At 48.9% G+C, this 17,172-nt stretch overlaps 2 protein-coding genes across 2 annotated transcripts; both read left to right on the top strand.

Moving 5' to 3' along the window:
- On the top strand, positions 1-8,980 carry LOC122818989 (mucin-12). Its single transcript, XM_050886443.1, has 2 exons — positions 1-8,682; positions 8,745-8,980. Exon 1 carries the CDS (start codon positions 83-85, stop codon positions 8,678-8,680), a length of 8,598 nt encoding a protein of 2,865 aa, XP_050742400.1. The 5' UTR covers positions 1-82; the 3' UTR covers positions 8,681-8,682; positions 8,745-8,980.
- A 1,146-nt stretch (positions 8,981-10,126) lies between these two features.
- LOC108035165 (collagen alpha-2(IV) chain) lies at positions 10,127-17,165 on the top strand. Its single transcript, XM_017110621.3, has 8 exons — positions 10,127-10,193; positions 10,868-11,003; positions 11,237-11,313; positions 11,369-11,472; positions 11,533-14,937; positions 14,997-15,537; positions 15,598-15,723; positions 16,163-17,165. The coding sequence occupies exons 2-8, from the start codon at positions 10,932-10,934 to the stop codon at positions 16,914-16,916; spliced, it is 5,079 nt and encodes a 1,692-aa protein (XP_016966110.2). The 5' UTR covers positions 10,127-10,193; positions 10,868-10,931; the 3' UTR covers positions 16,917-17,165.
- Positions 17,166-17,172: the final 7 nt, after the last annotated feature.

The following is a 17,172-nucleotide window of genomic DNA, read 5'->3' as shown; positions in this document are numbered from 1 at the left end:
TGGGGTTATAAATATGAGTGCACCGAGCTCAGGTGTCATTTAGCCAAATTCCTCCGTAAGGCTCAAACGTAAATCAGTGGCCATGAAAACTAATAAATCTTTGAGAGATTTTATACTATTAAATGTGTTTACAGTAATACTAATAGTGCAGATAAAAGCCGAAAATAATGAAATTTTAAGCAAACGAACTTATCAAAGTGATAATGGGCTTGATCTAAGTGATTCGTTTAATAAAGTTTTGCCAAAAGACAAACTGAATCGTTACCAGTCACACCAATACGATGACGGGGCACCAAAGTTAGAAATCGAAAACACAGTTTTCAAGTTTACAAAAGCAGACGACTTTACGAATAACCTTGAAGATAGCAGCACGAGCAATAAAAATTCAGCTTTTCCAAAAGAAACCACTATAACTAGACCTCAGGATGACACATCCAAAGATGATTTAACACAGATTGCTGATGAAACCACAACAACGAAAAAATATGAAGAAAGCACTGAAAACGGGGAGAGTACTACATCAGGACCTGAGGAGGATACTACTCTAGGGGATTCTACACCGATTCATGACGAAACCACCACAGCTGCCCCGGACTTAACGATTGATCCAGAGGAAAGCAACACGATCAAGGATGGCACAACTATTTCAGATGAAACCATCACAGATGCCCAGGACTCAACGATTGATCCGGAGGAAAGCACTACGATCGAGGATGGCTCAACTGAACCAGAAGAAACCACAACAAATGGATCTGGGGATGACACTACCGTAGAAAATTCTAAACCGATTCCTGACGAAACCACCACAGCTGCCCAGGACTCAACGATCGATCCGGAGGAAAGCACTACGATCGAGGATAGTACAACTGTTCCAGAAGAAACCACTACAGATGGATCTGGGGATGACCCTACCGTAGAAAATTCCACCACCACAGCTGCCCAGGACTCAACGATCGATCCGGAGGAAAGCACTACGATCGAGGATAGTACAACTGTTTCAGAAGAAACCACTACAGACGGATCTGGGGATGACACTACCGCAGAAAATTCTACACCGATTCCTGACGAAACCACCACAGCTGCCCAGGACTCAACGATCGACACGGAGGAAAGCACTACGATCGAGGATAGTACAACTGTTCCAGAAGAAACCACTACAGATGGATCTGGGGATGACACTACCGCAGAAAATTCTACACCGATTCCTGACGAAACCACCACAGCTGCCCAGGACTCAACGATCGATCCGGAGAAAAGCACTACGATTGAGGATAGTACAACTGTTCCAGAAGAAACCACTACAGATGGATCTGGGGATGACCCTACCGTAGAAAATTCTACGCCGATTCCTGACGAAAACACCACAGCTGCCCAGGACTCAACGATTGATCCAGAGGAAAGCACTACGATCGAGGATGGCACAACTGTACCAGAAGAAACCACAACTGATGGATCTGGCGATGACACTACCGCAGAAAAATCTACACCGATTCCTGACGAAACCACCACAGCTGCCCAGGACTCAACGATTGATATGGAGGACAGCACTACGATCGAAGATGGCACAACTGTTCCAGAAGAAACCACAACTGATGGATCTGGCGATGACACTACCGAAGAAAATTCTACGCCGATTCCTGACGAAACCACCACAGCTGCCCAGGACTCAACGATTGATCCAGAGGAAAGCACTACGATCGAGGATAGCACAACTGTACCAGAAGAAACCACTGCAGAGGGATCTGGGGATGACACCACCGCAGAAAATTCTACACCGATTCCTGCCAAAACCACCACAGCTACCCAGGACTCAACGATCGATCCGGAGGAAAGCACTACGATCGAGGATAGTACGACAGTTCCAGAAGAAACCACTACAGAGGGATCTGGCGATGACACCACCGCAGAAAAATCAACACCGATTCCTGACGAAACCACCACAGCTGGCCAGGACTCAACGATCGATCCGGAGGAAAGCACTACGATCGAGGATAATACAAGTGTTCCAGAAGAAACCACTACAGATGGATCTGGGGATGACCCTACCGAAGAAAATTCTACGCCGATTCCTGACGAAACCACCACAGCTCCCCAGGACTCAACGATTGATCCAGAGGAAAGCACTACGATCGAGGATGGCACAACTGTACCAGAAGAAACCACAACTGATGGATCTGGCGATGACACTACCGCAGAAAAATCTACACCAATTCCTGACGAAACCACCACAGCTGCCCAGGACTCAACGATCGATCCGGAGGAAAGCACTACGATCGAGGATAGTACAACTGTTCCAGAAGAAACCACTACAGAGGGATCTGGGGATGACATTACTGTAGAAAATTCTTCACCGATTCCTGACGAAACCACCACAGCTACCCAGGACTCAACGATCGATCCGGAGGAAAGCACTACGATCGAGGATAATACAACTGTTCCAGAAGAAACCACTACAGATGGATCTGGGGATGACCCTACCGCAGAAAATTCTACGCCGATTCCTGACGAAACCACCACAGCTCCCCAGGACTCAACGATTGATCCAGAGGAAAGCACTACGATCGAGGATGGCACAACTGTACCAGAAGAAACTACAACTGATGGATCTGGCGATGACACTACCGCAGAAAAATCTACACCGATTCCTGACGAAACCACCACAGCTGCCCAGGACTCAACGATCGATCCGGAGGAAAGCACTACGATCGAGGATAGTACAACTGTTCCAGAAGAAACCACTACAGAGGGATCTGGCGATGACACCACCGCAGAAAATTCTACACCGATTCCTGCCGAAACCACCACAGCTACCCAGGACTCAACGATCGATCCGGAGGAAAGCACTACGATCGAGGATAGTACAACTGTTCCAGAAGAAACCACTACAGAGGGATCTGGGGATGACACCACCGCAGAAAATTCTAAACCGATTCCTGACGAAACCACCACAGCTACCCAGGACTCAACGATCGATCCGGAGGAAAGCACTACGATCGAGGATAATACAACTGTTCCAGAAGAAACCACTACAGATGGATCTGGGGATGACCCTACCGAAGAAAATTCTACGCCGATTCCTGACGAAAACACCACAGCTGCCCAGGACTCAACGATTGATCCAGAGGAAAGCACTACGATCGAGGATGGCACAACTGTACCAGAAGAAACCACAACTGATGGATCTGGCGATGACACTACCGCAGAAAAATCTACACCGATTCCTGACGAAACCACCACAGCTGCCCAGGACTCAACGATCGATCCGGAGGAAAGCACTACGATCGAGGATAGTATAACTGTTCCAGAAGAAACCACTACAGAGGGATCTGGGGATGACACCACCGCAGAAAATTCTACACCGATTCCTGCCGAAACCACCACAGCTACCCAGGACTCAACGATCGATCCGGCGGAAAGCACTACGATCGAGGATAGTACAACTGTTCCAGAAGAAACCACTACAGAGGGATCTGGGGATGACACCACCGCAGAAAATTCTACACCGATTCCTGCCGAAACCACCACAGCTACCCAGGACTCAACGATCGATCCGGCGGAAAGCACTACGATCGAGGATAGTACAACTGTTCCAGAAGAAACCACTACAGAGGGATCTGGGGATGACCCTACCGAAGAAAATTCTACGCCGATTCCTGACGAAACCACCACAGCTCCCCAGGACTCAACGATTGATCCAGAGGAAAGCACTACGATCGAGGATGGCACAACTGTACCAGAAGAAACCACAACTGATGGATCTGGCGATGACACTACCGCAGAAAAATCTACACCAATTCCTGACGAAACCACCACAGCTGCCCAGGACTCAACGATCGATCCGGAGGAAAGCACTACGATCGAGGATAGTACAACTGTTCCAGAAGAAACCACTACAGAGGGATCTGGGGATGACACCACCGCAGAAAATTCTACACCGATTCCTGCCGAAACCACCACAGCTACCCAGGACTCAACGATCGATCCGGCGGAAAGCACTACGATCGAGGATGGCACAACTGTTCCAGAAGAAACCACTACAGAGGGATCTGGGGATGACACCACCGCAGAAAATTCTACACCGATTCCTGACGAAACCACCACAGCTACCCAGGACTCAACGATCGATCCGGAGGAAAGCACTACGATCGAGGATAATACAACTGTTCCAGAAGAAACCACTACAGATGGATCTGGGAATGACCCTACCGAAGAAAATTCTACGCCGATTCCTGACGAAACCACCACAGCTGCCCAGGACTCAACGATTGATCCAGAGGAAAGCACTACGATCGAGGATGGCACAACTGTACCAGAAGAAACCACAACTGATGGATCTGGCGATGACACTACCGCAGAAAACTCTACACCGATTCCTGACGAAACCACCACAGCTGCCCAGGACTCAACGATCGATCCGGAGGAAAGCACTACGATCGAGGATAGTACAACTGTTCCAGAAGAAACCACTACAGAGGGATCTGGGGATGACACCACCGCAGAAAATTCTACACCGATTCCTGCCGAAACCACCACAGCTACCCAGGACTCAACGATCGATCCGGCGGAAAGCACTACGATCGAGGATAGTACAACTGTTCCAGAAGAAACCACTACAGAGGGATCTGGCGATGACACCACCGCAGAAAATTCTACACCGATTCCTGACGAAACCACCACAGCTGCCCAGGACTCAACGATCGATCCGGAGGAAAGCACTACGATCGAGGATAGTACAACTGTTCCAGAAGAAACCACTACAGAGGGATCTGGGGATGACACCACCGCAGAAAATTCTACGCCGATTCCTGACGAAACCACCACAGCTGCCCAGGACTCAACGATTGATCCAGAGGAAAGCACTACGATCGAGGATGGCACAACTGTACCAGAAGAAACCACAACTGATGGATCTGGCGATGACACTACCGCAGAAAAATCTACACCGATTCCTGACGAAACCACCACATCTGCCCAGGACTCAACGATTGATCCAGAGGAAAGCACTACGATCGAGGATGGCACAACTGTACCAGAAGAAACCACAACTGATGGATCTGGCAATGACACTACCGTAGAAAGTTCTACACCGATTCCTGACGAGGGCTCAACGATCGGTCCGGAGGAAAGCACTACGATCAAGGATGTCACAACTGTACCGGAAGAAACCACAACTGATGTAAATGGGGATGACACTAACACAGAAAATTCTACACCGGTTCCTGACGAAACCACCACTGCTGCCCAGGACTCAACGATCGATCCGGGGGAAAGCACAACGATCGAGGATGGCTCAACTGTACCAGAAGAAACCACAACTGATGGATCTGGCGATGACACTACCGCAGAAAACTCTACACCGATTCCTGACGAAACCACCACAGCTGCCCAGGACTCAACGATCGATCCGGAGGAAAGCACTACGATCGAGGATAGTACAACTGTTCCAGAAGAAACCACTACAGAGGGATCTGGGGATGACACCACCGCAGAAAATTCTACACCGATTCCTGCCGAAACCACCACAGCTACCCAGGACTCAACGATCGATCCGGCGGAAAGCACTACGATCGAGGATAGTACAACTGTTCCAGAAGAAACCACTACAGAGGGATCTGGCGATGACACCACCGCAGAAAATTCTACACCGATTCCTGACGAAACCACCACAGCTGCCCAGGACTCAACGATCGATCCGGAGGAAAGCACTACGATCGAGGATAGTACAACTGTTCCAGAAGAAACCACTACAGAGGGATCTGGGGATGACACCACCGCAGAAAATTCTACGCCGATTCCTGACGAAACCACCACAGCTGCCCAGGACTCAACGATTGATCCAGAGGAAAGCACTACGATCGAGGATGGCACAACTGTACCAGAAGAAACCACAACTGATGGATCTGGCGATGACACTACCGCAGAAAAATCTACACCGATTCCTGACGAAACCACCACATCTGCCCAGGACTCAACGATTGATCCAGAGGAAAGCACTACGATCGAGGATGGCACAACTGTACCAGAAGAAACCACAACTGATGGATCTGGCAATGACACTACCGTAGAAAGTTCTACACCGATTCCTGACGAGGGCTCAACGATCGGTCCGGAGGAAAGCACTACGATCAAGGATGTCACAACTGTACCGGAAGAAACCACAACTGATGTAAATGGGGATGACACTAACACGGAAAATTCTACACCGGTTCCTGACGAAACCACCACTGCTGCCCAGGACTCAACGATCGATCCGGGGGAAAGCACAACGATCGAGGATGGCTCAACTGTACCAGAGGAAACCACAACTGATGAATCTGGCGATGACACCACCGCAGAAAATTCTACATCGATTCCTGACGAAACCACCACAGCTACCCAGGACTCAACGATCGATCCGGAGGAAAGCACTACGATCGAGGATAGTACAACTGTTCCAGAAGAAACCACTACAGATGGATCTGGGGATGACCCTACCGAAGAAAATTCTACACCGATTCCTGACGAAACCACCACATCTGCCCAGGACTCAACGATCGATCCGGGGGAAAGCACAACGATCGAGGATGGCTCAACTGTACCAGAGGAAACCACAACTGATGAATCTGGCGATGACACCACCGCAGAAAATTCTACACCGATTCCTGACGAAACCACCACAGCTACCCAGGACTCAACGATCGATCCGGAGGAAAGCACTACGATCGAGGATGGCACAACTGTACCAGAAGAAACCACAACTGATGGATGTGGGTATGACACTACCGTAGAAAGTTCTACACCGATTCCTGACGAAACCACCACAGCTACCCAGGACTCAACGATCGATCCGGAGGAAAGCACTACGATCGAGGATAGTACAACTGTTCCAGAAGAAACCACTACAGAGGGATCTGGGGATGACACTACCGTAGAAAATTCTACACCGATTCCTGCCGAAACCACCACAGCTACCCAGGACTCAACGATCGATCCGGAGGAAAGCACTACGAATGAGGATGGCTCAACTGTAACAGAAGAAACCACAACTGATGGATCTGGGGATGACACAACCGTAGAAAATTCTACGCCGATTCCTGAAGAAACCACTACAGCTGCCCAGGACTCAACGATTGATCCAGAGGAAAGCACTACGATCGAGGATAGTACAACTGCTCCAGAAGAAACCACTACAAATGGATCTGGGGATGTCACTACCGTAGAAAATTCTACTCCCATTCCTGACGAAACCACCACAGCTGCCCAGAACTCAACGATCGATCCGGAGGAAAGCACTCCGATCGAGGATAGTACAACTGTTCCAGAAGAAACCACAACTGATGTGTCTGGGGATGTTACTACCGCAGAAAATTCTACACCGATTCCTGACGAAACCACCACAGCTGCCCAGAACTCAACGATCGATCCGGAGAAAAGCACTACGATTGAGGATAGTACAACTGTTCCAGAAGAAACCACAACTGATGTATCTACTACCGCAGAAAATTCTACACCGATTCCTGACGAAACCACCACAAGTACCCAGGACTCAACGATCGATCCTGAGAAAAGCACCACAATCGAGGATGGCACAGCTGTACCAGAAGAGACCACAACTGATGGATCTGGAGATGACACTACCGTAGAAAATTCTACGTCGCTCCCTGACGAAACCACCACAGCTGCCCTGGGCTCAACGATTGTTCCAGAAGATAACACCACCAATTCGGATGCTGCCACTGTTCCAGACCAAACGACTTCAACTCATGCCCCGGATGATAGCTCTACCAAATATGATACTTCAACTGTTCCAAGCGAAACTTCTTCAACCACACCCAAAGACAGCTCAACAAGAGATGATCCAACGTGGCCTGATGAAAGTACTACTGCGAGTGATCCGAAAGACAGCACTACGGGTAACGGTTCCACACTGCTGCCTGGTGAAAGTAGTACAAATGCTCAAGATTCCACCAGGAAGCCAGAAGAAAGTACTACAGCTGGCCTGGAACCTACAAATAATCCTGGGGAAAACAGCAGTATTGAGGATTCTACACCGATACCCGATAAAAGCACCACAGCACCAGGCGATTCTACGAGCAGTTCTACGCCGTCTTCTTCCACAAGCACTGGTTCCCCAACAACTTCATTCCCTGCCACCACAACTTCAAATAAACCACTGCCCTCTTGCAGTAGCGGCTCTCAATATATACCGCATCCAACAAATTGCCATAAATTTATCCAATGTAGTAACGGAAAGGATTTAATTATGGATTGCCCAGGTAATCTTTATTGGGACTACCAGAACCTATATTGCAGTGGAGACCCGAGTGTTTGTTACAATGATGATGAGAATCCAGAGGAAAAGGTTTGCGGCCCTGGGGTGGATTTTATAGCCCACCCAACAGACTGCACCAAATATTATCAATGTAGTAACGGCGAAGCATTGGAGCGCCAATGTCCGGAACCTCTTTACTGGAACCCTGACATAAAGGGCTGTGATTGGTTTAGCAACTACTGCACAAATCTGCGAGCGAGCGAATCGATTTTCTGTGGATTGGGCATGAGTTTTGATGTTTATCAAAGCGATTGCTCGAAATACATTAAATGCTTCGGCCTGAGAGGTATTGTCATGAGTTGTGATTCAGGGCTTTACTGGAACCCCATTAGTAAAGTGTGCGAAAAGTCGCAGCGGTTCTGCACTTAAATGTAAGTTTAATTGAAATATCAAAATAATAATTTCGAATTTATTCGATATAGAATCATTGCAGGTATCTTCTTCGCCAGACCTACCAAAAACGATATCTACTCTTGGAAACCAACAAAACAGACAGGCTTGTTAAATAGTAAAATTGTTATAACTTTATTTATTCTGATGGGACTACATTCTGTTCATAAAAAAATAACTTATTTAAAAATTACGAAATGTAAACTTTCCTAATAAACGGACCCGATGTTATATACTATTATATGTTGCAAAAAAACACAAGATCGTTTCAATTTCATTAGGTTTTTAAGATGTTCTACATAGATTTGCTTTTTGGATGCATGCAAATTTATTTCAACAGACTTTGGCGCTTTGTTACTTTCTTATACCCTGTTAACGAAAAAATAAAAGATCTATTATATTTTACAAAAAGCTTATGAGAACTTAAGCCTTGTTTTTATTATTTTAATAGTCTAATGTAACAAAGCAAAATTAAAGAAAGCCAATGTTCATATGTTAGTATGATAACAATGTACCTAGTATACTAAAACAATGGGTATACCAAGGCCTAAATACTTGATTCTCAAAATTCATAGGCTTTTTGTAGATCTTATCAAACTGGGTTTCAATTAAAAATATTACTAGCCTTGAAACACACCCCATACAGACGATGAGACTTTAAAATGAATATTTAATGCTTGAGTGCTCAAATTGACACATGGTTTTATAGAAGCTTTCAGCAGATAAGACAGCAAAGTCGAACTCAACATTGAATGGGGGCTTGTGGAGCCTGCTCTATATATAGATATGACGATGGACAGTCTAACCAGAAAGCTATAGCAAATTTTGCTCTTAAAGGTTATCAAAGTGAATTACTTCCGCCAACTTTTGATTTGTAAAAAAAACCATAAGTGGGTTGGGAAATAGAAAACTAAATGGATTAGCCGTTCAAGAGTCAAAGAGACCCAAATGAGTTGGGGGCAGGGACACACTTGAAAATAGAGCCAAGAGATATACAATTGCGTATCTTTATATGCTAATAAACGCCAGCACATTTCCTTAAAATGGGTCAAAAGAGTGCCCCATCCGTTGGCGAAGACTCCGATGTTGTAATGCCCCCAGAAACTCATTTGTCGAAGGGGCCGTCAGCGCCGCCCCTTCCATCGCCAGGCGACCAAGTGATCGATTGACACGATCAAAGCGCTGATATGTAATGGAATAGACACTCGAATGAATGGCACTGGCTACGAGCTCCGAGCTCGGGGCTCTGTGCGCCTCGATCCGACTCACAGATACCAGCACTCTGTGCTGGTGTGGATCCTACATAAATATTCATGCTGCCGCTGAATGCAAATGTATTGGAAATTGCTCGCCTCCAATGAGTTTGAGTTCTGCTCAAGCTCTAGAGTTCTGGGGCTCGGACAGGCCAGTGTTATTCGCAATCCAGCAGTTGTCGCGATCGGAAGCAAATCGGAAAATCTCCCTTGGAATCCTAGAACACACAGGCGAAGAAGTATGTGCTCCAGGATTACACTCTCCAATCAAGGAGTTATAAATGGTGGATAAAGGATCAATAAAGAAACAAACTTAAAGATCGAACGGGTTAAGATACACCAACTCAACAACAGTGAACTGCTCTAAGTTACAATCCGTTTTCCATTTTTATAGAAAAATGTAAAGGTTGAAATGAGTTCCATGAGCCTATTGAATTAAATGTGTGCCCAGGAATCTTAACTTTGAGCTTAATAAGTGAATATTCTAGCAATTAAATTAATACCACTTTTGACAGGACAGAAACCTTTTATCCTTATCCCCAAATGTCATATAAATATGCTTGTGAAGTGAAAGTGATAAACCTTTAAAGTGCCCTTTGCTAGAGGGATAATCTCCATTGTATCCTTCTAAATTGTTTTGCTGTTGCCAAGTTAAGCTTCAAGGACAGAAGCATTCATTTTCGAAAAATATTAATTAAAAATAATCAGCCACAGCGATTACATCATTCCTAAAACTGAAATTCAACTCAAGTTCGATCGCTTTTTTGGCATCTAACAGCACCGTGCGTGCTCATTCGAAAGAGTAGTGATAACCCCTGAAAGTGACGGACAAGAAAACACAGAAGGAGTATAAACTAACAATAACACGCACGTATATAATGTGTTGATAGTACAATTTAATTTCATCTTACAGTTTGCTGGCTGTGTTGCGACGACGTCGACGCATTTCAATTGGATTCAGAGTTTGATTTATTGAAATGTTGCCCTTTCGCCTGGGCCTGCTACTTGGCGCCGTGCTTCTAGTGGCAAGCGCAAATGGAGCTGCCATCGTAAGTTTCCGAATTGTTAATGAGTCCCAAGAATTCGCGCTGTGTCACTGGCTGAACCGAATTGGGGTAGTTCAATGCAAATGAACTCTGTTTGATTTGTAGGCGATAAGACCTAATTTGACCAAGGTCAGTTTTAGAAGCAGCATCGAATCGGGGACACTTGCAGACACGCCGAAGCCCTAGCGATAGGGCTGGCATTAGCATTGAACTTAAAGCGTTTCAATAACTTTCAGGAAAATGTGTCAGCGAACGAGGATGAGCTTGCTGGTCTTGCCGATTTGCAGAGGGAAAAGAGAAGCGGCAGGGGCTAGTAAGTGGTCTGTGAAAATGTTTAAGCCTTGAGAAGTAAAAACTGTCTTTGCTAGTTCAAGGGGACAAACCCAGTCTCAGTACTTAAACTTCGGCAAGCCCGAACAGGACGGAAAGGCCGAGGCGGAGGCCAACGAAAATGGATCTCGCTCAACTGTCTGTAAGTTCGGTTCGATTATCTTCTGTAGTTATCCCATTGACCGACCTAAAACTCTTTCAGCTGGCACTCATGGAATGGGTCAGGCCCAGAGTCAGTTCTCGTCCGGAGACTGCAATGGATGTGCTGGCTATCAAACGGACTACCCTCCCTCCGGGAGAATTCTTGATGCTAGTGGACCCGCTGGAGGCGGCAGACCCGATTCAATTATAAGCTTGCCCGGCGGACAGGCAGGAGCCGGACTACCAGGATACGGAGGCCAGCCTGGAGTTAGTGGACAGGCAGGATACGGAGGTCAGCCTGGAGTTGGTGGACAGACAGGAGCCACACAACCAGGATACGTAGGTCAGCCTGGAGTAGGCGATCAGACAGGAATCAGTGGAGGACAGCCAGGATACGCATCTCAACCTGGGGTTGGTGGACAGACCGGAGTCGGAACTGGACAACCAGGATACGGAGGTCAGCCCGGAGTGGGCGGACAGACAGGAGCCGGACAACCAGGATACGGAAGCCAGCCTGGAGTTGGTGGACAGACAGGAGGCGGACAACCAGGATACGCAGGTCAGCCTGGAGTTGGTGGACAAACTGGAGCCGGAATTGGACAACCAGGATACATAGGTCAGCCTGGAGTTGGTGGACAGACAGGAGCCGCACAACCAGGATACGGAAGCCAGCCTGGATTTGGTGGACAAACCGAAGCCGGACAACCTGGATACGGAGGGCAGCCTGGAGTTGGTGGACAAACTGGAGCCGAAACTGGACAACCAGGATACGGACGTCAGCCCGGAGTTGGCGGACAGACAGGAGTCGGACAACCAGGATACGGAGGTCAGCCTGGAGTAAGTGGACAGGCAGGATACGGAGGTCAGCCTGGAGTTGACGGACAGACAGGAGCCGGACAACCAGGATACGGAGGTCAGCCTGGAGTTGGTGGTCAGTCAGGATACGGAGGTCAGCCTGGAGTTGGTGGACAGACAGGAGCCGAACAACCGGGCTATGGAGGTCAACCTGGTGTTGGTGGAACATCTGGAGCCGGAACTGGACAACCAGGATACGGAGGTCAGCCTGGAGTAAGTGGACAGGCAGGATACGGAGGTCAGCCTGGAGTTGGCGGACAGACCGGATCCGGGCAACCAGGATACGGAGGTCAGCCTGGAGTTAGTGGACAGGCAGGATACGGAGGTCAGCCTGGAGTTGGCGGACAGACAGGAGCCGGACAACCAGGATACGGAGGTCAGCCTGGAGTTGGTGGAACATCTGGAGCCGGAACTGGACAACCAGGATACGGAAGTCAGCCTGGAGTTGGCGATCAGACAGGAATCAGTGGAGGACAGCTAGGGTATGGATCTCAACCGGGAGTTGGTGGGCAAGCAGGAGCCGGTCAACCTGGGTACGGAGGGCAGCCTGGAGTTGGTGGTCAGTCAGGAATCAGTGGAGGACAGCCAGGATACGGATCTCAACCTGGAGTTGGTGGACAAACCGGAGTCGGAACTGGACAACCAGGATACGGAGGTCAGCCCGGAGTAGGCGGACAGACAGGAGTCGGACAACAAGGCTACGGAGGTCAGCCTGGAGTTAGTGGACAGGCAGCATACGGAGGTCAGCCTGGAGTTGGCGGACAGACAGGAGCCGGACAACCAGGATACGGAGGTCAGCCTGGAGTTGGTCAGTCAGGAATCAGTGGAGGACAGCCAGGATACGGATCTCAACCTGGAGTTGGCGGACAGACAGGAGCCGGACAACCAAGCTACGGAGGTCAGCCTAGAGTTGGTGGACAAACTGGAGCCACAGCTGGACAACCCGGATATGGAGGCCAACCTGGAGTTGGCGGTCAGACAGGAATCAGTGGAGTTCAGCCAGGATACGGAACTCAACCTGGAGTTGGAGGAAGTCAACCTGGATACGGCACTCAACTTGGATATGGAACTCAGCCTGGATATGGAACTCAACAGGGAGTCGGAGGTCAATCGGGAATTGGCGGCAGCCAACAAGGATACGGTACCCAACCTGGTGCTGGAGCATACGGCACACAGCCTGGAGTTGGAGGTCAACCTGGATACGGAACAGGCCTGTTCGGAAGCCAACCCCGAACTGTTTCTCAGCCCGGATACGGAACGGAAGGTCAACAGCCCGGTTTTAGCCAGCTTGGCGGTTCTCCCGCATACGGAACTCAGCCAGGATATATTAAACAACCAGGATTCAGCACTCAATCTGGTGTTAGTGGTCAACCTGGGGTCGGAAGTGGTCAACCGGGATATGGAACTCAGCCTGGTACTGGTGTAGCGCCAGGATACGGAACTCAGCCAGGAGTTGGTGGCCAAGCGGGACTCGGTGGAGGACAACCAGGATATGGAACTCTGCCAGGAGTTGGCGGACAATCGGGTATCGGCGGAACTCAGCCAGGAGTTGGTGGACAAACGGGTCTCGGTGGCGGACAACCAGGATATGGATCTCAGCCAGGACTTGGTGGACAAACGGGTCTAAGTGGAGGACAACCAGGATATGGAACTCAGCCAGGAGTTGGTGGACAAACGGGTCTCGGTGGAGGACAACCAGGATATGGAACTCTTCCAAGAGTTGGTGGACAAACGGGACTCGGTGGAGGACAACCAGGATATGGAACTCAGCCAGGAGTTGGTGGACAAACGGGTCTCGGTGGAGGATCACCAGGATATGGAACTCAACCAGGAGTTGGTGGACAAACGGGACTCGGTGGAAGACAAGCAGGATATGGAACTCAACCAGGAGTTGGTGGACAAACGGGCCTTGGTGGAGGACAACCAGGATATGGAACTCAGCCAGGAGTTGGTGGACAAACGGGTCTCGGTGGAGGACAACCAGGATATGGAACTCAACCAGGAGTTGGTGGACAAACGGGTCTCGGTGGAGGACAACCAGGATATGGAACCCAACCAGGAGTTGGTGGACAAACGGGTCTCGGTGGAGGACAACCAGGATATGGAACTCAGCCAGGAGTTGGTGGACAAACGGGTCTCGGTGGAGGACAACCAGGATATGGAATTCAGCCTGGAGCTGGTGGAGCACAAGGATATGGAACTCAACCAGGAGTCGGAGGCGGACCATCGGGATACGGAATTCAGCCTGGAGTGGGTGGACAGACAGGAGTCATCGGAGGACAGCCTGGCTTCGGTTCTCAACCTGGCGTTGGTGGATCACCAGCTTACGGAACTCAACCAGGAGTGGGTGGACAAACTGGAATCGGAGGCGGGCAACCCGGAGTGGGTGGACTGATAGGAGCAGGTCAACCGGGATATGGAACTCAGCCTGGAATTGGCGGTACGACAGGGTCTGGAGTGGGTCAGCCAGGTTACGGAACGCAGACAGGTCAAATTGGAGCACCTGGACGCTACTCAGATGGCACCGGATTGGTTCCTGGTGGTGTGGGAAGCGCTGGTGGTGTTGGAGGCACTGGAGGTGTCGGAGGCACTGCTGGTGTTGGAGGTGTAGGTAAGTAGTTAGATAAATTCAAAAAGCTTGAAGAAAGTCATCAGTAAAAGGTATTTCAGTTCCTGTCGGCGCTGCTGGAGCGGACGACGCCTACTCCCAAGCCGAGTCCACTATCGGCGACGGGCAGGCCTCGGCGAGTGCTCAGGGTAAGAAGAACGGAGGCACGGCCAAGACCCAGGTGTCTGGAACCTACAGCTCGGGCGGAACCTTCAGCGCCAGTGCGATGACATCGGATGCGGATCGTGCGGCCAGTGCCCAGGTCACCGGAAACGCCGATGGCGCTGTGAGCCAGTCGCAGGGATCAGGAGGTCCTGCCCAGTCGCAGGCCCAGGTGCAGGTGGCCAAGGATGGCGGCACCAAGGCCTCCTCGCAGAGCGGTGGCATCATCCAACAGAGTCAGAGCGAGGTGCATGCCAACGACAAGGGCGGCCTGGCGGACGCCCAGTCAAGCGGACCCGGTCAAACGTCGTCTCAGGCCCAGATCGGCTTCCGTCCCGGCCAGGAAGCCAATCCGCCAGCGGCCAATGGCGGCGGCCAGGCCTCGTCCTCATCTGGCACCCACTCCAGTCAGAGTAGCTCCCAGATTCACGGAACCTCCAGGTAGTACACTACTAAGATTTGCAGGTCGAGGACGTTCTTATAATGGGATTCGTATTTCAGCTTTGGCGTTTCGTACCATGGTGCTGCCCAATCCGCGTCTGGAACCAAGGAGCAGGTGGCCACTTACAGGGAACAGAATCGGGAACTCTTTAACACCATCAGTCAGTTCGGCAACAATGGCAATGCGTGAGTACTTTCTCAGGGAAATAACAAAACGTAAATATTAATTTTTAAGAAGAAATTCTTCTTGAAAGTTTTGAGATTAAATTGTATTTGGCAGACAAAGTTAAACATTTTTATTTGAAAAGTTTGACATTTTAGTTTTTTTTATATTTTTGGGGTAGTCTTTTATTTATTATGTTGTGACTTTTAATTTTTTAACCTTTTTAGCTTCTTGTTTGCAATCGCTAAATTAACAAACCTTATTTATTGTTTGTATAATTATTAAGATTATATTTTTGTAATAAAAGAATAAATCTTCAAAAACCAAGAGCAAGTAATTTATTTCCAAGGAGAATAGGCGTTCTTGTAAGTCCATTAGTTTTTTTTTGTTTAAAGAGCCAGAACAATTTCTTAAAAACTGTCAAGCTTATATATCATTCTTTTACATTTCCTCAACTTGCAGAGTTACTGATCGTGCTGATACTGTCTACAGTGGACCAGCGCTCACTGAGGAATCCGACAGTGTGCCCGAGGTGCAGCTGAAGTCAAACAAGCCCAAGGTAGAAGCTGAGCAACCTGAAAGCAAGGCAGACCAGTCGGAGGCCGTTCAGTACGAGGACGACACCGATGAATATGATGACGATGAGTACTACAACGAGAAGCCACTGAAGATAGAGGAAAGCCCCGAGTCTGCTAGCATTGTGAGGCAACCGACTCCGAAACCCAAGGTCTACGAGCAGTCCTCGCCCTCGCAAAGCCAAAAGACTGTCGTGGTACCGCGGTCAGGTGATAAGTACCAAGTGGTGCAAAACCAGAACGGCAAGGTCATCAGCCATGCCGAACCTTCGACCACCGAGGCCGTACCACCAGGCTTCCGAGGCACCGTCAATGTGGAAAAGAAGTTCCACACCAAGGCTCTGGAGTTGCAAGCCCCCAGCAGGGTGGAGATTACCCCCGATGCCAAGGAAGAAGGTCCGGTTCGAGGTGACAAGCCTACACGGCGTGCTCCGGACAGCTATGTCACCGTCACCAAGTCGGTGACCGGCAGCATGGACAACAGCAAGAATCCGCCCCAGGAGAACAAGAACTTCCAGTCCACATACTTCACCAAGTCCTCGACTTGCGGCTACTTCACCTTCTCCTGCAACATTGTTTACGGTGCCAATGGAAGGAGCAAGATCTGCCGGCCCAAGGCACCCACCAATGGCAAGTGCTAGGGGATCACATTACAAAACCCCCTCAAGCCACCCATATTATAAATAGTAGATCAGTTCCAAAGGGGCTCAATTGTAGAACAGCTTAACCAACTGCCATCTACAAATACCGATTTGTATTTTGATGCAGCTTGATCCTAAGCATTTAAGTGTTTTTCGCAAGTAATTTTAGAGTTTCACTGCCATTTCTTGAATACTTTGTACGATTTGCCACTGTAATTAATATTTAATAACAATACACAAAACAACAGAGTCGTTC

Source organism: Drosophila biarmipes, chromosome 3L (genome assembly GCF_025231255.1).
Source record: "Drosophila biarmipes strain raj3 chromosome 3L, RU_DBia_V1.1, whole genome shotgun sequence".
Lineage (NCBI taxonomy): Eukaryota > Metazoa > Arthropoda > Insecta > Diptera > Drosophilidae > Drosophila > Drosophila biarmipes.
Note: the sequence above shows the minus strand (reverse complement) of the source record. Positions and strands in the feature narration are given on the sequence as shown.